At 36.1% G+C, this 12778-nt stretch overlaps 2 protein-coding genes across 14 annotated transcripts in view; one reads left to right on the forward strand and one right to left on the reverse strand.

Moving 5' to 3' along the window:
* Window positions 1-12778, forward strand: part of NF1 (neurofibromin 1) — a 298008-nt gene that overhangs the window by 241972 nt on the left and 43258 nt on the right. For all 13 annotated transcript variants that reach the window (XM_058283832.2, XM_058283828.1, XM_058283823.2 and 10 more), the window contains 3 exons: window positions 8870-9302; window positions 9909-10249; window positions 12400-12602. In XM_058283832.2, the coding sequence (XP_058139815.1) occupies window positions 8870-9302; window positions 9909-10249; window positions 12400-12602 (977 nt within the window). The remainder of the gene's footprint in view (window positions 1-8869; window positions 9303-9908; window positions 10250-12399; window positions 12603-12778) is intronic.
* EVI2A (ecotropic viral integration site 2A) lies at window positions 1421-5759 on the reverse strand. The gene is made up of 2 exons (XM_004467621.5): window positions 5495-5759; window positions 1421-3011 (listed from the first exon to the last, which is right to left on the reverse strand). The coding sequence occupies exons 1-2, from the start codon at window positions 5717-5719 to the stop codon at window positions 2250-2252; spliced, it is 987 nt and encodes a 328-aa protein (XP_004467678.1). The 5' UTR covers window positions 5720-5759; the 3' UTR covers window positions 1421-2249.

Genomic DNA, 12778 nt, shown 5'->3' on the forward strand with positions numbered 1-12778 from the left:
GCTGGTGGTCCATAATATCCAGTGATAAAATATAAATTAAAATTGTTTTGTTCATTTGTTTAATTTGAACTCAAAGATTGCTTACTTATCATCTCTAAATACCTGTCAAATAAATAGCTTACCTGTCATCTCTAAATACCTGTCAAATAATTTCCCGTGTGGAGCTGGCCCACATGCAGCGCTGATGCGCGCAAGGAGTGCCGTGCCACTCAGGGGTGCCCCTCGCGTAGGGGAGCCCCATGCGCAAGGAGTGCGCCCCATAAGGAGAGCCACCCAGCGCAAAACAAAGTTCAGCCTGCCCAGGAATGGCACCGCACACACGGAGAACTGACGCAGCAAAGATGACGCAACAAAGAGACACAGATTCCCAGTGCCGCTGACAACAATAGAAACAAAGAAGAACAAGAAGCAAAATGAACACAGAGAACAGACAACTGGGCGTGGGTGGGGGGAGGGAGAGAAATTTTTTTAAAAACACATTAAAAAACAAAATTTCCCCTGACAGATATTGTATTTATGACACTAGATTCAAGTTAGCACTATTCGTTTTGATACACAGTCTCAACTTTTTAATTTGCACAAAATGGGAACTTTACCCAGGTTCATTTCCATCCTGGGCCATTTTACCCCTCAAAAGATAACCTATCATTACCATGATTGGCTTGTCCACTGGACTCCTGAACTCCTGAAGTCAAGCTTCCTGAGTGTTCTCTTAATTTCTTTTTTACTCTGTGAACATTTAGCTTTATCTGGATTAACATGGTTATGATGTATTGATTGTTTAGAGGATGGGGTTTTTTGTCAAATTGGTAAGAAATTAATAAGATTGATGCTTTATTTTTTTCCTCTCATTTTAAGATATAACCTAGATCTTTGGAACCACAGAACTTGTAAGAGGTAAATTTGATGGCCAAAGATAGTATCCTCCTTCCTAGGGAAGTTCTGCAGAAATGACCGCTTCCTGGAGCTCACCCCATTCCAAATGATTCAGAAGTGGGAGCAGGAGAGGAATTAGGCATTGGGGTTGTTTGTTTGTTTTTAAAATTCTTTATATGATTCTAATATGCAACAATGGTAAGAATCACTAACCTAGAAGGGGAAAGTACGATTAGGGTCGTATTTGGGGGAAAAATATGACCAAAATAAATGCTCAGTAAGGGTTAAATGTGGCCTAGTCTTTACCTAGTATGCCCTGTGTCAGTTTCAGTCAATAGTTAGAAAGTGTCTCAAATCAATTTTTGTAATATATTTAATTGAAGATGAAAGTCAACTTAAATGTAAGTCAATATTTTACTTGAAGCTAACTTTTTTAAAGGTTGTCCTATTTTCCAAAGTAGACCAGCTCACACATACTCACACACATACACATACACACACCTTCCTTTCTCATATGACATTGGATATTCCTGAAAATGTAAAAAATAGATACAAAAAATAGGTAATTTATTAGGCCACTTTGGTCAAAAATTAGACTCTTGAGTATTTGCTATTAATAATCCATCATTAATATTTACAGAAAAGATATATGTTACTCTTAAACAGTGAGACACAACATTCACACTAAGCCTTCTGGTATGGCTATAAATTTCATCTGTTTTAGTTGTGCCCTGTTTCTTATTGATCTTTACATTGTGTTTCCTATGATAATAAAGTGAGTACAAGTATACAAAGTCACAGTTTTAACTAGTTTTAATTTTTCTACAAAATTTTAATTTTTAATTTCATGTTTATAATAGGAAAACACTTTTTTATGTGTGCTATATGTAAAGACAAAAACATCTAGCCTAAAATTAACAATGTCGAAATATGAACTGGTATGGATTCTGCCACATCAGGCAAAGAAGGTACCATTAGTCTGTACAGTTCAACATGATGCATTAGGAATTGAATGTCTATTAGTTGTTGAGCATAGCTTGGCTCTGAGGACACACTGAAACTTGTCAGAGTTCAATTAATTATATTTAAAGATCATCTAACTACTCTTGCTACAAAGGGAATACTTAACTATCCTTTTTTACCTCTGTTAGCCAGTTCCCTCATCTCATCTTTAAAACATTCCCCAAATAGTCGGTTGCTTTATTAGCTTTTTAAAAATATTCAGTGTCAAGACAAAAATGCACAGTTTAAGTCATTTAGTAAGAAGGCATACTTCTTCCCTTCCATCTGCTTGATTCTAAATTGTAAGGCCGGCCACAACCAATTTTAGACCATCAGACAATTTGGCATTAAATACCAAACTGACTTCATTTTTACTCCATAACCTTACTCATTGCTACTTTGCATTTTTCATCATTAAAACTTCTGTTAGTAAGTTTTTCAGTTCCTTCTTCATCTTTTCTTTCCCTTGTAGCTGTGGGCATGCCAGCAGATTGCATCATTAGGTTGGGTCCTGTAAACTGTTTTGCTCTTTTCCAAGTGTCTGATTCAGCAGGCCATAAACCACTGCTTGCCAGAAAATCGCCATTGCTTCTAGGCTGACGCTTTCCGGCTTGTTTTTGTCTGATAGATGAAACTTGGTTTGCCAGAATCACAGTTGATAGAAATAGAAGAGTGCAGATAAGAAAAAGCACTGCAATTATAATTAAGCAAACTAGCACAGCCATTTTGTTGTTGTTTTCCTCACAGACATCCTTTTTGAAAATTTCACTGTGGTTTTTGCTTATGTTGCTCTGTGCTGCTAGAGAACTGTTCCTGAAAACAGAAGGTATATAAAGGTCGTCTTCAGATTTAGGAGTTAAAGATATAATGTGAGACGGTGTTGCTATTTCAGTTATTTTCGTAGAATTAACTTTATAATCTACTTCAGAAGTTGTAGGGTTTGCATTAGTGTTTTCCCGTTGGTTTCTCCCTGTCTTGTTTTGAATAACTGGATCCCAGACAGTAGTATTATCAGCCCATAGGTGGGTATAGTTTGCTTTTGTTCCAGGAGACAGAGAAATAATTGTTGTCATCACAAAGGTAAGATAATGGTAATATCCTGTGAGTTCCATGTCTGTGAGTATACTGGATATCTGTTGGGATAACAGTATAATTTGTTAATGAGTTTGGTAATTGTAGGTGAAAGACAGGTGATAATACAACATGCAAGTTAATACCTAACATTTGCTACCCTGATTGAATTCCTGCTCAACTGAATTTTTTTTCTCTTATTCTTTTAGGATATGTATAAAGAAACATTTTCATTTCTATTATATTTCTAGATGCTAGGAGTTAGCATTACAAATAATTATGAACCTTTTAAAACTGAATGCCATAACTTTTATATAGTTTCCTCTCTTTCAAGCATGCTAGACTTCAGCTTTGAGTCAGATACTTCTGCTTTTACTTTTTTTATTCCTTTTTTTTTTTTTTTTTTAACCATTTGCAGAAATTCCCCACCCTCTAACAATTGTGTCACCATTCTTTATGGTAAGGGAGAAATGTAGTTATGACATGTTTTTTTCATGTACCAAAAGAAAATGCAGATGGTTTTTGGTGGGAAAGGTAGTTTGTAGCAACCAAGAGCAGTTGAACTTTGAATAGGAATTCAGGGTGTTCTTTTTTTTCTTCTTGGGTATTTATCTATATTGGAATAATACAGTCTATATTCTTTATAGAAGTTTATTTCCGGTATTTGTAAAAGCAATCCTGTGGTGATTGTTCTCTCCTTTCATCTCTGCTTTCACTGACATACTGTGACTTTCTGAAGGCAAAGGCATACCAGTTTTCTTAACCTAAAATTGTGGCATTATAAAGTAAAAACAGATTTCTTCTGAATAATCACAATTTCAAAAGAAGTTATTGATTTTTTTCGTCATTTATCCTAACCCTAAAGAATGTGAAGAATGATGAATTTGACATAATTTTTTTCAAAGAAATTGTACAATAAATAGAAAAAAATAAATAGGATCTTGGGGATTTAGGTTAACCTGGAAAGTCAAAATAAAACTATAAGAGTCTTAACATAGAATTGAAAAAGTTGGGTTTTAGTTTGGGCTCTGAGTTCCCTGGAAACCAATACAAATAGGGGGCAAGTTCTGTTCTTAATGCTTGTTATTCACCATTCCAATTCAAGATTTAAATAGAACCAACATGTCTGTTTGAGAAACTGATCATTTGGAAGGAAGGATTTATCACTGCCATTGAGATACCTGTTTTAGAATAATATACCAATTTGTATGAGCTACTTTTGTAGAAGTATTTTATGTTAGCATTTATTTAAGGGAACTAGAAGCAAAAAAACTAGATTGTTCTGAGATTTACTAAATGAATTGCCTGTGTAAGAATCCAGTGTATTTTATAAAAGCTCTTCTCAAACTTGAATATGCATGATACTCATCCTGTTTTGTTTGTTTGTTATTTAAATGAAGTTTCTGATATAATAAGTCTGAAATGGGGCCTGAGATTCTGCATTTCTTGTCCTGTTCCCAAATGACGCAGAAGCTATTGCTAGTCCAGGATCCGTTCTTTGAGTGTTGAGATTTTATAAGAAATAGTTGTTGTACATCACTAGATAGCATTTGTATACTATCTATATACAGAAATTGAGAATAACATATGTGATACATACAGTTATACAAACAAAAGTAGTATATAATAAACAGTGCTAACTGGAAACTAACCTCTAAAGTAACATTTTTTATTAATAATAGGAAGAGAAAAACCCTTATTAAATGTTGTAGAATTAAGAGTACTTTTGGGGCTATGACCTTTAATAGACAGTTAAAGATAGAGTACACTAACTTTCATATAATGAGTCCAGCTTCAACTATTAAGTTGAATGACATAAATCTTTGTATACATTATGATTCTGTCACAAAAAGAAAAACTTTAATTTGGGCTAGCAAGTAATTTCGATCTTTCTGTGCTAGCCTAGACTTATGCATTAGATGCTGAAATTATTTAAAGTGGGTTATTCTTGTCACATTAATTCATTAACAATGTAGTATACATCATGGTATTTGTACAGATTTTAACAATGCTTACCATGGGACAGATAATAGGCCCGCTGTTGATTGTCTTCAGCCAGATGTACCGCCATCCCCCAAACAAACAAACTGTTAATGAAATGAGACTTTTTCTTAACCTAACAAACGCCTGAGAATTGAGGACTGTCCTTATATTTCTCATTTATGCCATGAAGGTCATCTTATGTTATCAAAAGTTTTCTTTATCTGTTATTGTTTTCAGTGAAATTTATAACGCGTAAGCATTAGTTCCAAGAATTTATTTTTAACTTTTTTTCCCGAAATAAAATTTTTCAGTCCTCTTGTGGAGTCTAAACTCAGATCATTCCTAATCCTAATTAAAAATTCCATGTTGATTGTAAATCTTTCCATTTCTAACTTAACTTTTACTTCCTAGGACAGAAAAGAAACAGTATACATTTTCAATCACTTATGATTCTACTTTGTTAGTGAGATTCTTAGATACTATTTGAAAACACTTCTTTCAACACTAATATGTACAAAGTTATAAGTGAACAGGCATAAGAAAAGCCATATATACAACCTACCTTACAAAATGCTTGGTCAAAATCTGAATATAAGGTTATTTTTAATAAATCACTTCTTTTCTTGTCTTGAAGCACAGCTTCCAAGTAATTTAAAGAAGAATAGACTTGGAGATTATGAACCTTAAAGTAAATCTGCAGTAAAAAAAGGATATGTACAGCTAGCTTTCCACTTTTAAAACCAAACCACAGATGACACATTTCCTTTCCGCTGCAACTACAGCACATGTCAGAGAAGGAAAAAGAAAAAAAAAGAAAAAACCTCTAACTTGTCTAGTTGGCCAACTGGCATGACAGGAGGCTTTGTAAAACAAATCCCCGCCTCCAGCCTCCAGAGCAGGGAGGGTTTTCCACTATATGCCTTTTGACCTTATACTCATTTTATGTGACTGCATCTGTATCATTCAAAAGAGTTCATGAAATGGCAACTTTCCTGCAGCATTAAAACCTCTAAAAATTTATCTGTATATCACTGACTGATTTGATAACATGACTTTGTAGACCTTGGGGTATTCACCAGATAATAGAAGCAGTGATCTGTATGTATAACCAACATCTCAAATTGTGGAACTAAAACAATGATTTGAGAAAACGTAAGCTTAGATTGTACAGGAAAGAAAATGCTTTTGCGTGATGTAGTGTGTATATATGTGTGTGCACACACAGACACACTTTTGTTGGATATCCTGTCATCCCCTTAAATCAACATGTGAAAATGGGCTTCATTCTTCTTCCAAAAGTGACTGCCCCTCATACTCTGTTTCTGTTCAGTCTCAGAGTTGGTATATATCAAGTTCTTTTTTTTTTTTTTCCCCCAACCCCGGTTGTCTGTGTCTATTTGCTGCATCTTCTTTGTCCGCTTCTGTTGTTGTCAGCGGCATGGGAATCTGTGTTTCTTTTTGTTGTGTCATCTTGTTGTGTCAGCTCTCCGTGTATGCAGCACCATTCTTGGGCAGGTTGCACTTTCTTTCGCGCTGGGTGGCTCTCCTTACAGGGTGCACTCCTTGTGCGTGGGGCTCCCCTACGCAGGGGACACCTCTGTGTGGCACCGCACTCCTTGCACGCATCAGCACTGTGCATGGGCCTGCTCCACATGGGTCAAGGAGGCCCGGGGTTTGAACCGTGGACCTCCCATGTGGTAGACGGACGCCCTAACCACGGGCCAAGTCCGCCGCCTTTATCAAGTTCTTTTAATTCAGATTCTTTCCTTCAGCCCTAATCAGACTTTGGATCATGTTGCTCCTTCCTTCATGTTGTTGAATCAGTTTCTTTCCAATTTGTACTGTCACCACAGTATATTAGTTCCTTATTAACCCATATGTAGACTACTGCAGTAACCTTTTTTTATTACCCTACAACTCCTTCATTTCATCTGGTACATGTCACTTTCTTTGACCATATCACCCCTTTCTTTAAAAAAAAAAAAAGTTGAATAATCTCAAATACTGCAGTAACTCAGAAATGTTTGCACATATAAAGATCAGATGAGAAGATTGTTTAAAAACAATGAAAAATGCCAGAACTCACTCCATAGATTCATGTTTAGTATGTCTGGGCTGCACCTGCTGATTGATGATCATAGCACACACTCAGAAATATTGAGTCCCCAGGAGAAAATCTAAACCCTTTAATTGAATAGTTAATGTTCTTCATGATTTGGCTGTTATCTGTTTTCCCAGTTTTCTCTCTCACAACTTCTCTACAAGAATCCTCCATTTCAGCTAAACTATTAATAGTTGACTGTTTCCTCAGCACATCTAGTTACCTATTTCTTTTCTACTTTACCTCTCTTCAGGAGACCCACCGGCTCCCTCCTCTGGAGTTCTAAATTCCTCTTATCTGGTTCAGCCACTCCTTTCACTGATTACCCAGTTTGTGTTGATTACTCCCTCTGAACTCAATAGCAGTATTTTTCTATCCTGTTCCTTTGATAAGTGATTGTATATTACCTCATATCTTTTATCTTGAAATATTTTTCATTTGTTTTTAAAATTGTTTAATTTGTTATGTTTTTAAAAAACTCCCAACAAGATTAAAAACTCTGAGCTGAGGATATTTATTTTAGCCTACTTTGTCATATTATCATCAGAGTCATCAAGTACAGAACATTAGAGCTAAGTTAATATGGGTTGTTTTGATTTTAAATTCTAGTACCATGTTCTTTGGGGCTTTGATGGTCCTTACTATGGCTACTCACATCTATTAAGGTTCTTTTGGCTATAGGCAACGTATGACCTAACGTAGCTTAACCACAAATGGAATTTAGTAGTTTACATAATTGAATAGGCTAGGGATAAGTTAGTCCCCATGAGAGACTTTATCCAGGACTCAAATGATGTGGCACAGGCGTTGGTTTCTTTATTAATTTCTGAGCTCCCCCTCTTCAGTTTTTAGCAGGCTTTCCCCCTCCAAGGTAAGAACTAGTAGCTCACAGGACTCTTGTGTTTCCCTGTTTGTAAAACATGAGGAAAGAATAGTCTTAGTTCCAACAGTTTAAACCACAGTCCTGAATTGGACCTCTTTGACCCTGATTGTCCTGATTTGAGTTTTGTGTTCATTCTTGAGCCAGTCTCTCTGGTCAAAGTTGGATAAATGTATTGGTTAATGTCATTTTTGTTCACTCTGGCAAGTCATTCTCACATGAACTGTTCAGTTGGAAAGTTTGGTGGGCCTGAAGGCAACTAACCAATGTCTGCTGTTTTCCTCCTTTCTTAACCATGATGGACAAGTTTTTGTTGTTGTTCAAGATTTTTGATTGGTGGTTTGTTTCTTCCCTATTACTGCTCAATGTCTAAAAAAACAACTAATTTTTTTTAATGGATCCAGAATCTGTGTAATTGTTATGTTACTACTAGTTTTCTATAAAATGTGAGGGTCCAGTGGGTCCCGGGGTCTGCTCCCCCTCCCTAAGGGAAACTCAGTGCAGCAAGCAGCCACCTGCATGCCCCAGGACACAATTTAAAATAAAACAAACCTCTCCTTCACAGGAATACATTGGTACAGATGGTATCATAGACTGTGATTTATTCCAGGTTATACACTTCCTTCCTACAATAGCATCACCAAATCCCATTTATGTTACTCTGTTATAAATGTCTTTGTTATGAGACCCTTTATATTGCCCTTCATTTTCCTGCCTCTACGCAGAGTGCTGTCTTCATTCTCTGAACTACCAACTTCCGTCTCCTGTCCATAAGTACCATAAGCTTATGTCTGATTCCATGCCAGGTGCATTCTTTGGTTTCACAGCCGCCCCAATCCATGCCCTCCTGGAGCAGGATTGGAACAGAAAATAAAGGAATAAAACAAATTAGTGATATCTGTATATTTATTCAGAACTCTGTTAACAATCTATATCCTTTTTGTTATTTTCCTTAGGTTCAAAACTGGTCAAATCAATGGTGACTTGCTGATATACCATGTTTTGTTGACTTTAAAGCCATACTATGCAAAACCATATGAAATTGTAGTAGACCTTACCCATACCGGGCCTAGCAATCGCTTTAAAACAGACTTTCTCTCCAAGTGGTTTGTTGTTTTCCCTGGCTTTGCTTATGACAACGTCTCTGCAGTCTACGTCTATAATTGTAACTCCTGGGTCAGGGAGTACACCAAGTATCATGAGCGGCTGCTGACTGGACTCAAAGGCAGCAAAAGGCTTATTTTCATAGACTGTCCTGGGAAACTGGCTGAGCACATAGAACATGAACAACAAAAACTACCCGCTGCCACTTTGGCCTTGGAAGAGGACCTGAAGGTATTCCACAATGCTCTCAAGCTAGCTCACAAAGACACCAAAGTTTCTATTAAAGTAAGTTTCACTCCATGCTTTGTAAGTGATTTATTGCCTGTCTTCACTAGCCAGACTACTACATCCTAGCCTCTTTAGGTGTCCCCATAGTAGTAAGTCCAATGTAAAGTAATTCCAGATGTAGGAAGACCAAGATTTCTATCCTCATGGAAGTCCTGCACAAGATGTGAGAGGCATGCTCTAAATTACTTTCAGGGTTAGTTTGGAGACGAGAGTTTCGTAGGGAGGTCAGTTTGATATAATATCAGTAAATGGTAGGATGGTGAAGAGTGAAAATTACCTAGTCAGAGTTCTTCTGGTTATTATGTGTTTTTTGTAGAATGAGGAACATGAACCTTCAGGATAAAATTAGTAATTGTCTATAGGATTCTTGGCCTTTCTTAAAAGCAAAATGGAAAAATATTTTTTTAAATATTTTCAGTCTCTTTTTGAGAGCTTTCAGCACAATAATGATTGAATCTATTAATAATTAAATATATAATAGTGGTAACGCTTCCTTGAATGGCATACATGGTGTTTTGTTTGTTTCATTTTTGGAGCCTCTTAGAATTCTATGTAATAAGATTTAATTCTTCTGCACCCCACCCCCTCACCACCATTTTCCAGGTGGGATCTACTGCTGTTCAAGTAACCTCAGCAGAGCGAACGAAAGTCCTGGGGCAATCAGTCTTTCTAAATGATATCTATTATGCCTCGGAAATTGAAGAAATCTGCCTAGTGGATGAGAATCAGTTCACCTTAACCATTGCAAACCAGGGCACACCACTCACCTTCATGCACCAGGAGTGTGAAGCCATTGTCCAGTCCATCATTCACATCCGGACCCGCTGGGAGTTATCGCAGCCTGACTCCATCCCCCAGCACACCAAGATTCGGCCAAAAGACGTCCCTGGAACACTGCTTAACATTGCATTACTTAATTTAGGCAGCTCAGACCCTAGTTTACGGTAGGTCTTTTAAAAATTCACTTCGAATTTATTAAGGGTTTGTTGCTTTTAAAATGAGACCATTTAATAAGCTCTTAAAGCAGCCTCTACCTTACTACTGTAAATTGGAAGGTATGCTATGTTGCTTAACCAGAGTGACTTCATCAGGTTGTATAGTATTCACATGAACTGTGAAATTCTGGATAGATTGACTCACACTAAACCAATATATGTTCTTTCTCTAGGAAACTCATCTGAAACAAACAGCATGGCAACTTTTTAAAAAGAAAATGTCTTTTTTTTTGGTCTTCCCCTAAATTAAGTCTCTCCTCCTCAGAGTCCTCAAAGTTTCCCCATGGTCAAAAGTTTATCCCTATTAAGTTTCCTAACAGTGAAGATAGATTATACTTTCTACTTATGTGACTTTAACAAAATTTTTGAAAGAATATAGATGTTATCTGAACATAGTATAATTGGTTCCATTTAGATTAGTAATTTGCATGTGGAGTTAGTAGACTTGGTCTAAATCTAGATCTACTGTCTACCTTTATATGACTTTGGGCAAGGTAATAAAGTTCTCTGAGCAGTGGTCTCCACATTTTTTAAATGAGGGTAACTGCCTTCCTTAGATAGCTACAAAGGTTTAATAATATATGTGGTAATATAGTGTAGCACCTAGCAAGTAGTTTGTGCTCAGGAAATATTATTTCTTCCCCCACCCCTTTTCCTTCCCTGACTACATCTTTCATACCCCTATCCCTCTTTTTCCCTCTCCTTTTAATGGTAGGATAATTCCTTGTCCCAAGTATCTTGGGACTATTCCAGCTTTAGAAAATCTACCCTAGGGTATAACATAGACCAGGTTTTATAATGGAACTTTTAAGATTCCAGATCCTCCCTTATTTAAAAGAAAGAAAGAAAAATCTGCCACAAGAATTCTTTACTTAGAGTTCATGAGGTCCATGAACTCCCAGAAATTATACACAAAATTTTATGTATGCCTAGCTTTTATTATCTCAGAAGGATCTGTGACAACAACCCCCAGGTCAAGGACTCCCAATTCTTTATAACTTGTTGAAATAAACAGAGTAAAACTTAATGTCAAAATGGTGTAATTCAGAATTCTTAGGAATTAGTAGGAGATACATAAACTTAGAAATAATAACATTAATACCCTCATTTTAGGAAAATGGAGCTATAAACCTGCCTTTAATTTTCAATTCTAAATTCTTCCTAGAAAAATATACTAATATTTTCCTGAGAATTATTAGCTTGAGTAAATCTACATTCTTCTCTAGTGAAATAAGGCAGACTGACACATTCTGCTTTTTGGTGAAGCATGTCATCCCATGGAAAAAACCTTTAAGCAGATTTAAATTTCAGTAGCTTTTTATTCTCTATACGGTTGTTGCATAAATATATTAGTATGACAAGTCACAGGTAAAGAAAATCTGAAACTTACTGAGATGGGAGAAAAATTTTAATTTTAAAACTCAGTTTGAGTTTTTTAAGCTGTCTCCTAAATTGTTCAACTATATTTTCAGGCATTCATACAGAAATTTTGATTCTAATGGAACCTGGACATTGCAGCTTTTTATTTGATTGCTTTTTGTTTTCAGTAGTTATTTATAATGAAAGAAGGTCAGAGGAAGAAATTTTGCTTTTTACCTCCAGTTTATAGTGTAACTTGTAGGACACTCAGAAAGAAATTTAGTAGATGCTAATTAAAGATTTTGACTTTCTAATTTGGTGAGGGGTTGACCCATTTCTGTTGCTTATGGTCTCCTTTATAACTTGATCTAGTGGTATGGGGACCACAATTTGAATTTTGGCTTCACTAAAAACATGATATACCTTATTCTAACTTTCTTTCTGTTGATCCCCTTAGGACCATAAACTTCATATTTTATGTCCCAATGACCTATGTCCACCTGGCTCAGGAGCTGCCCAGTGCTCTTCTGGTTATGTCAAGAATGTCAGTTTAAAAGTCCCTAAATGATCCAGGAGTATTTGGGTTTACCATAGAATTGTAACCTCCTATCTCTCATCATAAAATTTAAAAATAGTTGATTATGCTTTGTAATAGAATCACAAGTTGCATGTAATGAAAGCTTTTCAGAATTATAAGGGAAAATAAGTTTTAAAACAACTTCGTTTGTGTTTTCTCCTAGGTCAGCTGCCTATAATCTTCTGTGTGCCTTAACTTGTACCTTTAATTTAAAAATCGAGGGCCAATTACTAGAGACATCAGGTTTATGTATCCCTGCCAACAACACTCTCTTTATTGTCTCGATTAGTAAGACACTGGCAGCCAATGAGCCACACCTCACCTTAGAATTTTTGGAAGAGTGTATTTCTGGATTTAGCAAATCTAGTAAGTAATGATAATTTTCTTTAATACTAACAATAATTCTGAGCAGATTCAAAGAAAACCTTTCATTTCAAAATTTGCCAGTGAAGTCTTCATTTATTACATTTTTCACTTTTTTGCCTCTTCTGATTTGTTGAACTGTGGTACTCTGTAACTGAAGGAACTCAGTAAGAGCTTGC

The sequence above is a fragment of the Dasypus novemcinctus genome, chromosome 21 (assembly GCF_030445035.2).
Source record: "Dasypus novemcinctus isolate mDasNov1 chromosome 21, mDasNov1.1.hap2, whole genome shotgun sequence".
Taxonomy (NCBI): Eukaryota; Metazoa; Chordata; class Mammalia; order Cingulata; family Dasypodidae; genus Dasypus; species Dasypus novemcinctus.

Coding starts and splice junctions, on each gene's coding strand:
- EVI2A (XM_004467621.5), bottom strand. CDS start 5,719: ATGTGCTGTAGTTGCAGCGGAAAGGAAATGTGTCATCTGTGGTTTGGT. Junction 3,012..5,494: donor TTGACCAAGCATTTTGTAAG/GTAGGTTGTATA, acceptor TTATCCCAACAG/ATATCCAGTATACTCACAGA.